We start from the raw sequence: 18406 nt of genomic DNA on the forward strand, positions 1-18406 counted from the left end.
TGAAGCGCTTCTGGCACAATGGGACACCACAGCAGTGCCTGTCTCCTGGCGCTGGGATGCTTTGGAGCTGCTAGGTTGGCAGGAGCTGGGACAAAGCAACAGGATTCAAACTGATGACCTTCCAGCGCCACCAGCGTCCCATACAGAATAGTCTGCTGCTGGGTCAGGCTAAAGGAGGCCCATCTAGTCCAGCATGCTGTTCTCACAGCAGCCACACAGGCGCCCATAATCAGAAACCCGCAAGCATGACCAAGCGCAAGAGAATCTGTCCCCTCTTGCAGTTTCCAGCAACTAGGACTCCGAAGCCTCACTGTCTGTGACCTGCTTGCCTTTCACCTTCTGATTTTTGAGAAGTTTCCTTTTCTGAAGTAAAGTCTCTTTGGACTTCCTTGCCAGTTGTCTAAGTAAATACTTGTTGAATTGGATGGGACTGTGGCTGCTTTTGAATCCCCCAACTGCTTCTCACCCCAGTCCCAGGCACCACTTAAGCCCCAGGGCAATGTCCTTGAGGAGGGCTGGAAATTTTGCCATGAGCAGAACACACATTTGCCACAACTCTTCTTCCTTTGAACGCCTCCTTGATTTCATTCTCCATAATCTGATTTCTTATAGTTGGACATGAAATGCTAACTGTTGAAGTGGAGACAAATATCTATTGAATCCTGTCTTATGCATTTGGGGTGGGCACCACTGGCACCTCCTTAGAAGTCAGTGTGAGGCTAGCCAAGGTCTCAGAGGAGCTTACTTGCAGCTTGGATGCGGTGGTGGGGTGGGCAGTCATGAGGCAGCTCATTTGTTCAGGATGGATATCAGTGGCTCTCACTGGAGTGCCAGAGAAACAAGCACTAGGTGGCCTTTGCAGGTGGAGACCCTTTCCCAGCAATGCAGCCTCCCACCCTCCCATTTCACCTAGCCAGGGGCCAGGGAGCCTGTGGCCCTCCAGACATTGCTGAACTACGGTCCTCATCATCCCTGGCCAGACAGACTGGGGCTGATGGGAGCTAGAATGCTCTGGAGGACAGGACTCAAACCAATGGCTTCAAGTTACAAGAAAGGAGATCATGACTTAAGTATTCGGAAAAACGCTCTGACAGTAAGAGCTGTTCAATAGTGGAACAGTCTCCCTCTCCTTCCTTGGAGGTTTTTAAGCAGAGGTTGGATGGCTATCTGTCATGGATGCTTCAGCTGAGATTCCTTCATTACAGGGGTTGGACTAGATGACCCTTGGATCCCTTCCAATTCTATGATTCTATGAAGAATCAAACCATGCCTGCAGGACGACAGCCATCCCCATCCCTATTCCTGAGCCACACAACTCTTCCCATTACTTGATCCAAAAAAACAACTCAAGCTTCGGAGCCCTTGTTCTCCTCTTACTGCAATCAGAATATATGACAGACTCCAGAATTGTATGTACATTTGCATAGTTTATTCCAGTCACAGAACTTATTATTGCCTTTAGTGCAGAATGTCAACCCTCCTGATACAGTATTTCTGTGCCCCCTCCTCTCTGCTGTGGCTTTGGCTGGGTGGCCTCCGCCTGTCACCTGCTCCAATTGCCAGTCCTGTGGGCCCTGCTCCAGAAGTAGCTTCTACATTTCAGTGGACAGCTGAATGCTACCCAGTTGGCATTTTAAGCAACTTACACTATTTCAATTGATGCAACAAACAGAGAGGGGCAAACTGTGCTTCAGGACTAGCAGAGGCTTGTGGCTCTGCACATGAAGCCCAAGGGTCACGCAGGACACTCCACAGGCTTGGGCCTGTCTGCAGTCATTCATGGTCCCCTCTGCTATTCAGTGCAATATTCCCAGCCTTCTGGGAATCATCTACTTGGATTCTTTCGTTTCTTCACTTCTCAAGAGATTCACAACCCAAACTAACTAGCATCTGGCACAAGGCAATGATGTCCAGAAGAGACAGAGAACCCTGCAGCGGAATTGGAGCAAGGGGGGGGGGACCCTTCAGTCCAGCACTGGGTTCCTTTCAGAGGCCCAGCAGATGCTCCTGGGAAGCCCGCAAGCAGAACATGAGCAGAACAGCCTCTCCCTGTGGCGACTGGTGTTCTTGGAGGCGGGACACGGCCCTCCTGACTGGCAGTCACCTTACTCTCCTCCATGAATCTGTAAGTTCATACAATCGAAACCATGAGAAATGCTCCAGCCTGGTGGCTGCCCATGCTTGCGGGTAGCATCCCCCTCACCCTGAGATTTGGGGAGAGGCCCCTTATGTTTGGGGAAGCAGTAATGGAGTGACAGCTCCCAAAAGGGACATGGCAATGCTGCTTTGCATGCTTCCATGGAAGTACTGCTCTGCTTCCTCGCCAAGAGACCCTGTCTTTCAAAGGCAGCATGCAGAGAGGCAGCGCAAGGAGGAAAGGGAGGGACACCAGGTTCTCCCCGTTGGCTGCCAGCTTCTAACAACCTGCGTGGGTTTTGCTCTCACCCTGAAAACCATCCTCATAAAGCAGTGGTGGTTTACATGCCTATTGGTTTAATTCCAGGGGCATAAATAGTTGCCTCTTTTAAATGCTCCTGGTCCAGCATGTGTGAGCAGTGGTTTTCATGAGACCCTCACTGCTGCACGGGGGTGGGATTCCTGGCCAAGACCTGGCTTGAGTCCCCTTGCTGGCAATCCTTTCTGCAGGGTGGGCAACTTGAACCACAGCCATTAAACATGATTTGTGTGTCTGCTCCCCTTGCCGGCTGCTTCTATCCATGGCCTGATTTGCCTCTCCTCTTTCTCCAAAGCCTTTCCTGGCTGTGCTGCTCACTGAGACTGGTCTAACGGGAGGCACCAGGGACCTTCGCTGCCCTGGGGCATCCCTCTTCCACTCAGCCGCAGTTCCTGCCCCAGGTGGGCCAGCCGCATCTTGGCTGCTGCAGTTCAGAATGGAGGTCAAAGGAGTGAATGCTCCTCCCAGGGAAAGGGTTTCCTGCACATAGACAACGATCATTTCAGGAAGACCAAGCCAGCGAGCCATTTTCTATGTGGAAGGAAGAACATTTACTTATGAAGGAGCATTCTATCACATGAACCCCGCCTGCAGTCTGAAATGGAGCAGCCCACTTGAGTCTGCGCACCTCCAGACTCATGGGAGCAATTCATGCCGTAAATTCAGGTTTGCACAATTAAAATGATTCAAACCCCTCTCTGTCCCCCCAGCACCACTTAAAAGAAAAAGCAGCCTTTGAGCAATTATGAAAGTGATAGGGAAACCCACTGAAAAGTGGGGGGGGGGGGGGATGAATGAATGATGAGCAGCAAGATGTCTAAACCAACCAAGATGGATGATCACTGTCGTATAACTTCCCAGCAAGCAAATGAGAACAAATGCCCAATGAAGGCTGGATGCAGCCTTGTCTCCTGTGCAGGAGCTTTGTGGAAGCAAGTCAGGATGGAGGATGCTCAATAAATAGGGTGCCTGGGGGAACCCAGGGTGACAATGGAGGATATCAGGATTGGGGCGGGAGGGGAAGTGTCAGAAGAAGGGTGGTGCAGAAGCAGCTACCTATGTGACGCAAAAGCCCCTGTCCTTCAGCAGAGCAGAACTGCCGTCTCCTCTTTCTATCCTCACCCTGCCCAGCAGGGTTGCTTCTTCCTTCCTGCCAGTGCCTGGAGGAAGCCTCATCTGCCTTGCAACGGCAACGTGCAGTGGTGGAAGTCAGCACCCAGCCAGCTCTACCAGCCTAAGTCTCAGCCTACCCTGCAATTGCAAATGCTGCTGTTTACACAGATCCCCTTGGCACCCCCAGCCCCTCTAGTGCTTTACACACACACACACACACACACACACACAGAGAGAGAGAGAGAGAGAAGAAACAATCTCTCTGAGAAAGATCTGGTTAAGTGGTGGGTCCCCAGCGCTGGTCAAGTAGGCATCTTCTGGTGCTGCAAAGGCCGCTGTAGAGTGGCCAGTGATGCTTTCGCTGAGGTTGGCACTAAGCCAGAGAAAGGCTGGATCTTAACCCAAAAAGCAGCTTGGCACCCGCCAACTCCTGACACTGAAGCAGAAAGTTTGTCACAGAAAGCTGCTTTGACAGATGGTTACAGAACTCCATGTCAGCTGGGCTCCCCCTCCCCCCGACAGTTTGGTTTGAAGCAGCGCCTTCTGGTGCCCCTCCCCCCCCCTCCAGGGGCCCAGAGCCCCCCTGCCACCAGCCCAGCCACCCGCTCAACCCATTCCACAGCTGGGGGGGGGGGTCAACACAGCTGTCCTGACAGGAGGGCTTCCCACCAGCATTTGTCCCAGGCAAAGTGGTTCTGGACCAGAGAGGTGAAGGTGAGCAGCAACATCAGAGTCACTTTTTTGTTTTGAATGTGCCCAGGAGCTTGGGCATGAATTTGCCCACCTTCTTGTCTTTGGCATCGGGCTCACCTTCCTCTTCGCCATGCTCATCCTTCTTGCAGAAGACCTCAAACCGGCTGTAAACCCGCTTCTCCTTCCTCATGCTCTCCATCCTTTTCAGGAGGGAGTCCCTGTCCTCCGAAGGGTCCCTCTGCAGATTCCGCCTGTGGCTGCCAAAGCTCTCCGACCGGAGGATCCCGGTGCTTCTCTCCTCAGCTCTGTGGTCCAGGCTGGTGGCCGACTTGGACAGCTCTGGGTTGCTGGAGCTCGGCAGCTGCCTGGCCAGCTCCGCTCGGTTCTTCTGGCTGTTAGCAGAAATCTGCTCAAGAATGACCTTTGTGTCATCCCGGAGGTTGCTGCTGTAGAGGACATTGGATGTGGATGAGGGAAACCGATGCTGAGGGGACTGGCTGCCTTTGGGGACAAGGGGGGAAGGAGCCGGCTTTGGAGACTTCTCTTCCTCTATCGCCTCCTGGAAGTCACCTTTGGACAGTCGCTTGAGGCCTCCTGCACTCGGCTTCTCTGGCTTCCAGCTCTCAGGGGTGGCGTCTTCTTCTGGCTTCTTCTCCCCTTTGGGGTTCAGCAGCTGCTTTAGCCTGAGAGATCCTTTCCTGAAAAACTCCCGTGGGCTCTGCTCCTGCTTACCGCCGTCTTCCTCTGGCTTATTGAGGGAGCTGTTGGAGCCGTGAGCCTTGGAGGGAACTTCCACAGTCTGGGCTTGTTCTGCTTTCTTGAATTCTGTCTCGGGCAGATTCTGAGCTTCCCCTTTGAAGCAAAGCTTCTCCTTCCTTTCTGCAAGAGCTCGTTTCTGAGTTTCTCCAACAAATATGAGGCTCTCCTCTGGAACACTGGGCTTGTTCTCTATTGGGTAGAACCGAGAAGCGAGCTTGTCCGTTTTACCGCTCATCTGTGCAATGGGATCCTTGCCAAGCATGTCAGTGAGCTGGCCGGCCGAGGTGGACTCTCCAAATGCCCTATCTGACTCCAAATGCAACTTGTAGCTGCCAAGAGAGTCTTTGGAGTCTGACACGTGGCTCTCCAAGATCTTGTACTGCACCGACTTGGTGCATTTCCTCTCTGCATTCTGGGACTCTTCCTGCAGGAAAGAGGACATGGCCTTTGTGTGACTGACGGTCGTACTTTCTGAGTCTTTGCCCACTGTCTTATACTTCTCAAGTAGCTCAGCTACTTTGGAGGCGGTGGTGGTCTTGACTGTCTCGCTGTCCTTCGTCACCTCGCTGGATGTCTGCTCTTTTTGAATCATCTGGACTTTCTCAGCCGACATGTTCTGCTGGTCCAATTTGGCAGCACTAAAAATAAGGGATGACCTGAGTCGTGAGCTCCTCTGAATCAAGGGGTTGATCCTGCTCCTGAAGGGATCCTGCTTCACCAAAGAGGCCTCCTCAGCTGGCCTCTCAGCTCCTGAAAGTGGCAGTGGGGCTTTGAAAGAGGGGAGGAGGTCACTGGGGAACCGTGGGAGGGGCTCTGTGGGGCCAAGCACCTCATTGTAGGCCTCTGACTCCATGGGCGTCGGGAGACCCTCCTCTCCTGGGTCAGACTGGTACCCACTCAGGTAGGAGGAAATTCTCCAGTTGCGCAGGCCAGCTCGGTTCTCTTGCACTTTCTTGCCTTGATCTGAATCCTGGTCTTGGTCCTGCAGGAACAGCCTTTGTTCCAGGCTCTGCTTCTGGGTTGGGGAGGTCTGGCACATGAACTTTTGCCCCATGTTCTGTGTCCGGAATGAGGGCAGCCCAAGAGGGCCATTCCCAGCCACATTCACTTGGTCAGAGCCATGTCTCACTTCCTTGGAGGAATTGGAAGGCACGTAGTCCAGCCGCAGAGGGTAGCCCTCCTGGGGGAAACCGGATTCTACTTCCGGGCACCGGAAGCCGTCGGCGTAATCCTCCGCTTCGTTGAACCCGGGCCTGCCTCCCCTTATTCTCTCGAAGAGCCCCTGGGGCCTGCTGGCACCCTGGGGATGCTCAAACTGATACTGGTAGAACTGGTCTTTCTGAAAATGGCTGGACTGAATTTTAAAATCATCCAAATTGTTCATGAACATCTGCCTGGAAAACTGCTTTGAAGAAGCAAAGTTCTCAAAGGTGCCTTCTGCAAAGCTGTGCCTTTTGAAGGAGTCCATCTCCAGCTGCTTCGAGCGGAGAAAGCCCCGGATGGGGTCCAGCTGGGAGTTCTCCATCTCCACCTTCTTGGAATACATCCGCATCGCTGACCCTTCCAAGGTGTGGCGCAGCATGTCGTCTCTTCTGAAGGAGGACAGGAAGTACCTGTCTGGGTCAACCCTGTCCATCAGCGGCGAGAAAAGGTTGTCTTCCCGGGGGAAGAGCAGGGGGTGCTTCTTGGGGAAGAGGGGCAGGTTGCTGCCGTAGGGCGCCATGCCAAAGGGTGCCATGAAGCTCTCTGGTGCCTTCATCAGGACATTGGCAGGAGGAACCAGCGGGTCTGACTGGGCAAAGAGGATGCGGAACTCCTCGTCAAAGCTGGCCACCAACTCTCCCTGGAAGATGTGAGCGATGCTCCGGTGGATCTTCTCAAACGACCACATGAAGCTGTGGAGAAGCAGGCAAGAGATGGGCACGTTACTGCTACGAGTGGCCACTCTGCCCGCAGGGCAGGCACGAGATGCCTCCTCCTCCTCCCTGTACCCACAGGATACTGTGGGCACCACTCCCAGAGGGTGACATCCCCTTTGTGGAACTCCCTCCCCAGAGATATCAGGTGCCAGGTTAAAATAACTCTGCCTGTGCCTTCAATGGCCTGGAATTGGGGAGAGGGCTCCTTATTGCTGCCGTTTCCCTTTAATATCTTGCTGGTTGCCTCTAGTTCCAGAGGGCCTTGAGCAGTGCCTGCTTTTAAGCAGAATAATGTCTACTTGTTAGTGATGTTGTATTAATGCTGAAATCCCTTTGGATGGTCTTTCAAATTAAAAGGCAGAATATAACTATTCCACATAAGAACGTACAAAGCCAGAGCCTTATAATCTAAGGAGAATTACAGTCGGGACGGGTTGTTTGTGCGAGTCACATCCAAGCCCAAGGGACCTCGCAATGAGAACTGGAGTCCTGGAACAGCAAAAGGCAGACCTACTTCTGCTATTTCTCTTATGAACCCCCCCACATCCTCCATAAGGTCTCTGTGGGAACTGGACAGGGCCTCCCCACTACTGTAACCCAAAGAGCTCTGGCCCAGCAAGGGGAATGGGAAATGCCTGACTCCTGCTCTGCCTTGAGAGATTCTGCCTGGACATCCAAAGTTTGCTGCAAGGCCCAGTTGCTCCAAGAGTGGATGATTTCTGCTTGCCCTCCTGACTTAGGATCCTGACCAGCTTCCCCACCCATGGCTGGCCCTCTCCACCCCAAGGCTCCTCCTTTGGGGCAGCTGGGTGGCCATTTGCACTTCCTCCTCCCTCCTAAGGCTCATCACAGCCCTCAGTTGCCCAGGCGGCCGTCTCAGCTGAAGTCTGTTGCAGCAGGAAGGAGTCAAGCCACCTGTGGCCTCTGCCCTGCCCTCCACTCACCTGTAACTCCCGCTCAGTACCACCATGCAATCCACCAGCAGGAACTTCTCCTTCACATGCCCCTTGAAGGACTTCCCGGTGCGACAGTAGTAGGTGGGGCCGGAAACTGTTCTCACCCGGAGGAACTGCAAGGCAAGAGAGGTATCAGGCAGCAAAATGCCCAAGGAAGCCACTGCTCCCCCCAACCCAGGCCGTTTAGCTGCAGGCTCCAAAGAGGCAGAGTTGGAAGGGATCCCTGGGGTCATCTAATCCAACCCACTGCAATGCAGGAATCAATGCAGGAGGGGGGTGCGCGCGTTGCTGCATGGTTTCCTCCACTCTCTCATAGAGCTTCTACTTATGGACACCCAGTGAAGCTGAATGTTGGAAGATTCAGGACAAAAAGAAGTCCTTCTTCCTGCAGAGCACTGTTAAAACCGTGGATAGTGACAGCCTCCAACCTAGATGGCTTTAAACAAGGAACGGACAAACTCCTGGAGGAGGAGAGGGCAATTGATGACTCCTGGCTGTCGCATGAAAGATGGAACAAACTGTTTCTTGCTGCTCCAAAGGTCAGGACCCGAACGGATGGATTCAAACCAACAGGAAGGGAGATTCCAACTAAACCTTATGAAGAACTTTTTTGACAGCAGAACGGATTCCCTCAGAAGGTGGTGGACTCTTCTTCCTTGGCGGCTTTTAAGCAGAGGTTGTGTGGCCACCTGTGAGGGATGTTTCAGCTGAGATTCCTGCATTGCAGGGGCTGGACTGGGTGACCCTCGGGGTCCTACTATCTCTGCAGCTCAACCATTCTATGATTCTAGAGCCACAACGGCTCAGCTTGGCCTCCAGAGCCGGAAGCAGCAATGCTTCTGAATGCCAGTTGCTGGAGACCCCAGGAAGGGAGTGTGGCCGTGCTCGGGTCTCACTTGTGGTCAACCACTGTGAGAACAGGATGCTGGACCCAATGGGCTCCCCTGGGCCTGATCCAACAGCCAGGCTCTCCTGGTGTTCTCAGAGCTGCCTGCACTGTTTGGGGGGCTTGGGGTACCAAAGGGGCGCAAAATTGCACCCTGTGTCCTAGTGCCACGTTGCCCCATGGGAGCCCCTGCCCCCTCCTGCTGTGCTTACTTCCACGTAGTTGAGGTTGACTCTGCACTTGGCTGCCATGTCCAGGAAGAGCTGGGAATTCATCTCATCCAGCAGGATGTACACAGGAACCCTGCGGGCTGCGGCATCAAGCACTTCGCCCAGCAGGTCCACATCAGTGAATATGTCCATCACTATGGCAACCACCTGGAGGGAAGGCAAAAGGGCAGGTTAACACCTCACAGGACTCTCTTTCCATCTTGGGAAGCCAGAGGACTGATTTCCTGGGAGCAGCCTCAGGTGCCCTGGCAGGGCTCAGCCCCTCTCTCCCGCACCTGCCCTGTGAAAGAGCTGCCAGCCCTTGGCCTCCCATTCCCTGGCCAGAGCCAGAGCTCACAGGAAGCAGTGTAAATAAAAGTCCAGTCACCCTACGGGGGCCTTCTCTGCTGGGCCCCTTGGGTGTGGAAGGCTTTGTTTTTGGAAATGTCAATAGTAAAACGTTAATAACAAAAGAAGGATCTACTGATAATAAGCAGTCTATACATGGAAGCAATGAATAACTGACGAGATTCAACAGTAGCCCCAAAGCTGACAGCTTTGTGCATAGCAGCCTGCCCCCCCCGGCCCAAAACCCCATTTATACCTAGACTGAAAAGGCCAGGAAGTCCCCCTCACAGTTCTCATATATAATCACATTCCTATCTTGCTCTTCCTTCCAAAGAAGCCCAGGGCAGCAAGCAAGAAATGATAGCAAATAAACATCTCTCAAAAACAACTCTAATACAATTGCAGGCTTGGAAGAATCTCAATGTGAAAGGCTTGTTGGAAGGAGGAGGTCTTTGGTAGGTGCTGAAAAGGAGCCTGTCCAAGTTGAAGGAATTCCAAGGGCTGGGGAGCCACCACAGCAAAGGCCCGACTTCTGCATTGTGTGGAACTGACCTCCGGACAAGACAGAATCTGCACCAGGGCCGTGGCAGACAGTCGAATCCGTAGGAGGGCTCCTAGGGTGGGTGGGGGAGGCAGGCAGGCAGGCAGGAAGGAAGAGGGACCCCCCCCCCTTCAACAGCACATCCCTCTAGATCAGCACCACCTCTTGGTGGCCCATAACTAACAAGCCCAGCTTTATTACTATTACTATTATTGATTATGATGATTAGATTTCTTACCTTCCCTTCATCACTTGGTCCCAGGGTGGGTTACAACAATATAAAAATGCAATGTTAACGTCAGTTGAAACCATTTACAATGGATCCTCTCCTCTAGCTAGCTAGGCAGCCCCATATCTTCCTTTACCTCAGAAGCCCTTGCTTAGCACCCTCCAAATAGCTGGAAGCCCTGTGTGCGTGTTCCGTCTCTCTCCTTTGTAGCCTCAAGAGGTAAAACCCCTTCCTGTATTTCTGCTTTGCCAGACTGCTGTCATTTTGCAAATCTTCCCTTGTGGAGTGTTCCTTCAGCCTCCCCTCCCCTTGGGAGTCTTCTGGGCAGCTGCCCCTGCCACCCAGGTATCTGAGCTGCCTCCCCCCCCACCCCCAAGAGAGGTGCCTCCTCACACTGCCCTATAGGGGCCTGGGAAGCACCCCCTGGCCAGCCCCAGAGGCAGCATTCGCCTGGGGAGCTTGTAGCCAGGGCTGCTGAAACAACAGCTGTACAAGCCTTGGGGAGGCAGAGACAAGAGAGGGCATCAGAGGAGGGAGGGAAGGAAAGAGGGACAGAGACCAGTGTTGCCTGTGGCACCCCTGCCCATCCTTCAAGGCACCCCAGGGTGCCACGGCACACTGGTTGAAAACCACTGTGGTAAGTGCATCTGTGCCCTGCTGGGCATGAGCAGACTTTGGGCGGGAGGATCTGATCTGCTTACTACTAGAAGACAAGATGGCGGTGGGGGAGAGTCAGCCTGGGAAATCTCAGGTGCAACAGATCTCACAACTTTTTTCAGAGGGAGGTTTTGTTGTTGTTGTTAATTTTCAGTGGCTACCAGGGTCAGAAACCTCTGAATGCCTCCTGCTAAGGAGCACGGCAAGGAGTGCTGCTGCTGCTGCTGCTGCTTTTTCCTCTGCTTAATGGACATGATAGGACAGGCATGTACAACATGTGAGTTAAGGCGGTGTCAGCTCTTCCATTACAACACTCCGCCATAACGTTCCTCCTTTATTTATTTCTTTTTATTATTATTGCAAAAGGTGCACATAATAGTCTTGGAACAGATCTCTGTTCCGATCTCGAATTTCACCAATAAGCTTTAAAAAGGGAAAGTGTGAGGCTTGGGAAGCATTTTTTTAAAACAAAATATTGTTTTTTTTATTTCCTATTACACTTTGGGGTGGATGTGTATACAAAAAGTGGAAATTGTGGCCTTTGATTAAGCATTTTTAGGACAGAACGAAGCAAGTTCCATGGAGCCTTAAGGTGGAGGGGGACAGATGAAGGCAGACAATGAGTGTGGGAGGAGGGAGGCGGATGCAAGGAGTGCAGGGGACTCCTGCAACTTCCTTTAATCACTGCATAGAAGAGGGAACTGCTGTGCCTTGGGGGGGGCAGCTTGATGGAGCGCCCTCTCACTTGAAATCCGGCAGACACCGTTACTGCTATGTTAAAACTGTTTTATTTGAGAAAGTCTTTGCACCATGAATGTTGTTCTGATGTTTTAATCTATGATGTCAATCTGTGTTTTAAATTTTGTAGACTGTATGTTTCCATTTTGAAAACTGCTTTGAGCCCCGGATTCAATGAAAAGCAGGCTATAATATTTTTAAAGTAAAAACACAAGCTTTTGGAAGTGTAGCTGATCATGCCATCTGAAATGCCCTCTTCCACCACTAAAGCATAGCAGCCCCTCCTCCTTAGCATCTGGCCACGCGGGAAAAAGAGGGATACTCATTCAACACAGAGAACAACCCTGTGCAGCTTCGCTCAAGCAAGTTCCACTGCTCTCAGACTCTTGGGCAAGTTACATGTCTCTGAGTCACACCACTTTGCCTTCTGTGAAATGGGCTTTGATAACTGGTTCATCACAGCAGCAAATGCCGCTAGCTTTTCCCACCGTGACCCCTGGTCTTGCTTACCACCAACTGCTGCCACGTCTGCTGCCTGGCCAGGCCCATAAAGCATTCAGTGCCCTGTCTGAATTGGGAGCCAATGCAGCTCCTTCTTAAGGACTGGCAGCAGGGACATCATGGAGCCCCCAAAGGCTCAGGGCAGAGAGCTTTCACGGCAGCAGTCATGTCAGAAACTGCTGGATCCTGCCCACCACCCCCTTCCTCCCGCCCGCCCACCTTTGGGCTCCTGCCAGCGTCCTTTTCCCACAGCCCCCTTCCTGATCTCTCACCTGCTGTGCTGCCCGGATCATCCTGCGTGCTTCCTCCTTGATGCTGGGGTTGTCTGGGGGTGGGGGCTGCACCAGAGTGGTCACCTCCGTCCCTCGAAACCCAAAGACCATAGGCCAGCCCAGGTCCAGCTCTGGAACGGCCAGGTCAGAGTTCATGGGCCAGTAAGTGCCAGAGGAGCCGTCCATGTCTGTGTCGTGGGGGCCGGAGTCTGTGCTGCCACCCCCGCCCTCCTGATGGGCATACTGGGGCTTCTGGATGTGCTGGGTGATGTGCTCCACCTCCGAGGGGCAGAGGAAGTCCGGGGCGCCCTCCTCGGCCAGGAAGCGGTGGTAGTTCTCCTCCCCGTCCTCGGCCAGTGTGTCCAGAGCGAGGCGGTAGTACTCCTTGTAGTGGGGTGGGAGGTAGTTGGGGTCCAGGGGATTGTCGCCCTGTGAAGAGCTCTGAGACCGGCGAGCCATGGCGACAGATGGGGGCACTGCGGAGGGAAGAGGCAGCCGTGTCACAGCAGAACAGGCCCAGGGCGACTCACAAAACGTCCCACCGTCCCCTCCCTCTTAGGGGGGGGATCCTAAGAGCAGGACAAAGAATTCTGAAATGGGTCCGTATCTGCTTTTTAGGTAATTATAATTTTGGCATAATTCCATGAGACAGATATTTTACTCACAGAAAGGATGACCCTCAGTCCCCTAATCAATGACTTAACTACTGTTTCTACACACTGTTTGCAAAACTCAACAGGGAGTGCATCTGGCCACAACTACGTCCCCATTCAGCTCCCTGGCAATTCATTTATGCTATTTTTAAGATCTGTATCCTAATTTTCTTCATAAAATAAACTCAAAGAGGCTTATAAAAGCCATAAAGTACATAAATGCATAAATGCCATAGTACATAAAATACACAAATACATAAAAGCCATAAATGCACCTTATGCACACAATACATGGAGTTCCAAATTACTAAAATAATTTTCATTCATAAGTACCAAGAGCAAGATATAAATATTCAGTATAAAATGGGGATACAGCTTGATGGGAGCGTTGCAGGAAGTTGGACTGGATGACCCCTGGGGGTCCCTTCCAACTCTAATGTTCTGTGATTTTATTATTCTATCCTGGATGGTATGGAGAAAGAGGAGGGCAGAGAGCACGTCTCCCTCCCTCTCCTAATCCAGCATCCAGCAGGATCACCCATGACGGAACCTCCCAGCAGGGGGGAGGCAGCTTCCTCCAATGTAGCCGGCCCAGGAGGGGCAGAGGGGCAGGCCCAGGTCTCGCCTGACACAGGGGCTCTTCCTGACTATAGTGCATATAAGCAAAATCACACAAAGCCAGAATGGTCCTCCATGGGAGGTAGAAGAAGCTCTGCAACGGAACTTGAGTCGAGCATGGATATTAAAGCATTTTAGATCTTAAAAGGAAAATAATAGATATGAAAAAATATATTGTCAGGGGTTCAGGAGCAGAGGCAAGGGCAAGGGAGGAAACAGAGAGCGAGGGAGAGGAGGCAGAAGAAAAGATGAGTGATGACGACGACCCGAGATCTCCGAGTCTTTCCAGTGAATCAGAAGATTCACAGAAAGGAGCACCAGTGGCCAGGGCAAGGGGGGAGCCTAGGGGGACACCCCAGGAAGATAGAGCCAGAGGGGACTCAGAGGGGAGCAGTTGGAAATCGGGACCAGCGTCACCGCCAGAGAGCAGGGAAGAGGAAGGGCGCCAGGGATCAAGCGCTGGCAGCTCACAACAGGGGGGAGGGCACGAGTCAGGAGTGGCCACACCTCCATCGGGGAGCGAAGAAACGGTCAGACGGAAGGTGGAAGGTTGGGCGCGCGTGCCAAGTTCAAATGCACAGGAAGGTGGCGCAGTAGGCAGCCCGGAAAGGGAGCCAGGTCCTAAAGCCCGCCGAAAGGAGGGAGAAGAGTCAGGGGGGTCAGCGTCAGCGTCAGAGGAATCCCGGAAGGAAGAGACCCCGGGGGGCAGAGGGACCCAGAGAAGAACAGTCAGGCGGAAAAGGTGGAGCAAGGCTAGGATATTAAGTTGGTGTACAAGGGGCGGAGACTCAGATGGGGCTTCGCCGATCTAACCATTAGACGTAGGGTTGCACGCAGCAGCTTGAGAATGGAAACTGTAACTCAATAAAGACTTTTATTTAATGATCGCTGGCTAGCGTGATCCTCTGTGAGCTAGGATCTGGAAGCAACTCTGACAGTAAGCCCCATCTCATAAATTGTGGGCATCTACAGCCTCGCGGAGAGGAGAGAAAGCGGGTGCCTACTAGCGAGCTCACGAACGGCAGACAACATGACGGCCGAACAGCAGATAGTGGAACTCAGAGAAGCAGTGACACGACTGAATGCCGAGGCTCTTGCATCCAGGAAGAGAGAGGAGGACGCAGCTGCCGCCTACAGGGATCTCCAGGTCAGGTTGGAAGTGCTTACGAAGCAAGGGCAACTGACACCCAAACCGGAGGGGATTGGGTTGGGGAGACGAACAGGCGGTTTGGTCTCTCACTTCGATGGGAATTTGCAACAGTACCCCAACTTTAGAGCAGATGTAATGTGTGCACTGCAACTGCTGAACAAAGACTTTAGAGATGAGCAAGAGAAGGTGGGATTCATCATGTCCCATTTGCATGGAGATGCTAAAGCATGGCTGCGCAATTTGTGGAGAGATAAGGATCCGGCGCTCCAAAACGCGGATGCCTTTATTAAAGCGATGGATGGGTGCTTTTTGTCAAGCATTGACGTGGATCTTGCTCGGCAGCAGATACATGGACTGAAGCAAGGGAGGGCCAGCGTAAGGCAGTACCATGCCCGCTTTTTCGCTTTGGTCAGTGCTCTGGAATGGGACAGAGATTCGGCTCCTGTAAGAGACCTGTTTTGGGAGGGATTGCACGGCTCGGTTAAAGATGAAATTGCGAGGGGGGAGAGACCCCGGACCACGCAGGAGATCGTTCAGAGGGCGCTGGCGGTGGGGGTGCGGCTGGAAGGACGTCCGTGGAGCAGTGGCGAAGGGCGTGGAGGGCGCGAACCAGCCAGGGGCTCCTCCTTCCTTCCCAGAGAAGCAGCGCGTGCGCAATCCACGCCTCCGCCAGGAGGAGGAGCGGAACCTATGGAGGTTGGAGGTGCAAGGGCTCAGTCAGCAGCCAGAGCCCTAGCACCGGCAGCAGTGAAAGCGAAGCCTCCTAGAGGGAACAGGAAGTGTTACATCTGCGATGATCCACAGCATATGGCGAAAGAGTGTCCCCAGAGGCTCCACAAGCACACTGCAGCCTCAGCAATGGTAACTGCAGCAACGCAGCAAGGACAACCACAGCAGGGAAACGACGGAGTCTGGTTGGAAGAGGCACTGGGGCCCAGCCAGACGTGTCAGTGAAGCAGTCCCCAGAGATTTTACAGCCCATGGACCCCCTCCCGCCCAAACCGGTAGTGAGGCTCACCGCGTCGCTCCAGCTGCCCAATGGAATCACCATGGACGTGCCAATCACCATTGACTCCGGAAGCAATGCGGACTTTATAGGGCAGGACTTTGTCGACCGGCACGCTATACAGTTGCTGCCTGCCACGCTGCCCCTGCAGGTTGTCACGGTGGATGGCAGGGAGCTGCTAGGGGGGCAAGTGGTGAAGCAGACGCCACCAATGGTGATGCGACTTGGGAATCACAGGGAAATCATCAGCTTCAATGTCACTCAACTATCGGACACGCCCATTGTATTGGGCATGAGTTGGCTGGACAAGCACAGCCCGACGCTGGCTTGGTACCAGAGGCAGCTGACCTTCGGCTCTTCCTTTTGCGCTGAACACTGCATCGTGCCCAGGCAGGAAGGAGAGGAAGAGGAGTCACAGCTGCAGCTAGGCACGCTGCAAGTGGTTCCCCACAAGTACGCAGAATTTTTGGAGGTTTTCTGCGAGAAGGAGGCAGACAGGCTACCCCCCCACAGACCATATGACTGCAAAATTGACCTGCTGCCGGGGGCGGCGCTGCCCAAAGGGAAGCTGTATTCCATGTCTGAGGACGAACTGCAGGAACTCAAAGAGTTCATAGATCATAATTTGGAGCGCGGTTTCATCCGAGAGTCCAAGGCAGTGGGGGGCAGTCCGGTATTCTTTGTTAAGAAGCGGGACACGCCCCAAAAAAGACTTGTAGTGGACTTTCGCATCTTGAACAGTGTGACCAAGCCATCGGACTTCCCCATGCCCCGAATCGACGACCTCCTCGCAAAGGTACGGAAGGGCAGAGTGTTCACCAAGTTGGACCTGCGAGGGGCATACAACCTCATTCGCATGCGGGAGGGAGATGAGTGGAAGACAGCCATGTTCACGCCCCTGGGCACCTACGAATATAGAGTTATGCCTTTTGGATTGCAAAATGGCTCCCACGTTTTTCAAGCTTTCATGCATCACGTGTTGGCGGGGCTCCTCTACAAGACGTGCGTCTGTTTCTTGGATGACATCCTGATCTTTTCGGAATCGCAGCAGGAGCATGACAGACACGTCAAGGAAGTGCTGAGCAGGCTACAGCAACATAGGCTTTACGCCAAGCTGGAGAAGTGCCAATTCGACGTGACGGAGGTGGATTTCCTGGGCTACAAGTTGTCTGATAAAGGGCTCGCCATGGACAGCGCCAAGGTCCGAGCAGTGTTGGATTGGAAAAGCCCACGCAACCGGAAGGAGGTCCAACGGTTTGTCGGCTTCGCGAACTTCTATCGCAAGTTTATCAAAGGCTTTGCGATGCAGACAGCGGCCATCACGGACACGCTCAGCTCCAAGAAAAAGAAGTTCATCTGGACAGAGCAGGCGGAGCAGTCCTTTCAGGCACTCAAGCGTCTCTTCGCGTCGGAAGAGCAGCTGCTTCATGTCAACCCCAGCAGGCCGATGAGGGTGGAGACAGACGCTTCAGACAGAGCCGTGGGAGCAGTCCTGCTGCAGAAAGACCCGCAGGGGGTTTGGAGGCCGGGAGCGTTTTACTCAAGGAAGCTCAGCAAGTCCGAACAGAACTACACCATCTGGGACAGGGAGTTGCTGGCCATTCATGCAGCGTTCAAAGCGTGGAGGCACTTCCTGATCGGCGCCAAGCACACGGTGCAGGTCTGCACGGACCACAAGAATCTAGAGCACTGGCGCACGGCACAGTTCCTGAACCAGAGGCAGATACGTTGGGCTGAGTTCTTTGCGAATTTCGACTTCCGAATAGAATATGTCCCGGGGGACACCAACATCATGGCGGATGCTCTCTCCCGTAAGCCACAGTATCTGGAGGAGGCAAAGCCAGCGGCCGCCATGCACATCTTCGCACCGACAGTGTGGGCGTGCGCGGCGGCGACAGTTGACCTGGATGCGGTGCGACGAGCGTTGCAGGATGACTCCTTCGCGCAAGCAAAGATGGCAGAGGTGCACAGGGGCACGGCAGCGACCGACGAGTTCCAGCTGCGAGATGGTTTGCTCATCCGTAAAGGGGCCATCTACGTGCCGGGAGACGAACTTCGCGCCAAGGTACTGCAGCAGCTGCACGACGCGCCCACTGCCGGGCACTTTGGCAAGGAGAAGACGGTGGAATTAGTAGCCAGAGACTTCTGGTGGCCCGGAATGAGAGGGGAAGTCGCGGACTACGTGGCGAGGTGCGACACCTGCCAGAGGTCCAAACCAGTGCACAGACCGCCGGCCGGACTGCTGGAACCGCTGCAAACTCCGTTCGAGCCATGGGAGAGAGTGGCCCTGGACTTTGTCACGGATCTGCCCAGCTCGAGGGGCAAGACGGCTGTGCTGGTGGTGGTGGATTTGTTCTCCAAGATGGCACATTTCATTCCGTGTGCGAAGGTGGCCACGGCGGAACAAACCGCCAAACTGTTCATAGACCACGTGTTCAAGGTTCACGGTCTGCCGCGGTCTATTCTGTCCGACCGAGGGCGACAGTTCATCTCGAACTTCTGGCAGAGGCTGATGGGCTTCCTGAACGTCAAGATCAACCTGGCGTCGGCTAGACACCCGCAGACCAACGGGCAAGCGGAGCGGGTCAATGCCATCATGCAGCAGTACCTGAGATGTTATGCGAATCAACAGCCTGCGACGTGGGTGGATTACCTGCCTCTCGCCGAGTTCGCCTACAACAACACGAAGCACGTGTCCACGGG

General features: G+C 53.6%; 1 protein-coding gene across 2 annotated transcripts in view; it reads right to left on the minus strand.

The window, feature by feature from the left end:
- Window positions 1–1407: 1407 nt before the first annotated feature.
- Window positions 1408–18406, minus strand: part of FAM83H (family with sequence similarity 83 member H) — a 41542-nt gene continuing 24543 nt past the window's right edge. For both annotated transcript variants that reach the window (XM_081013975.1, XM_081013974.1), the window contains exons 2-5: window positions 12277–12752; window positions 8994–9158; window positions 7884–8008; window positions 1408–6915 (exon numbers count right to left, since the gene is read on the minus strand). In XM_081013975.1, coding sequence (XP_080870101.1) covers window positions 4302–6915; window positions 7884–8008; window positions 8994–9158; window positions 12277–12735 — 3363 coding nt within the window. In that variant the 5' untranslated portion in view covers window positions 12736–12752 and the 3' untranslated portion in view covers window positions 1408–4301. The remainder of the gene's footprint in view (window positions 6916–7883; window positions 8009–8993; window positions 9159–12276; window positions 12753–18406) is intronic.

This window comes from Podarcis pityusensis, assembly GCF_964106645.2.
Source record: "Podarcis pityusensis genome assembly, chromosome: 7".
Classification (NCBI taxonomy): domain Eukaryota; kingdom Metazoa; phylum Chordata; class Lepidosauria; order Squamata; family Lacertidae; genus Podarcis; species Podarcis pityusensis.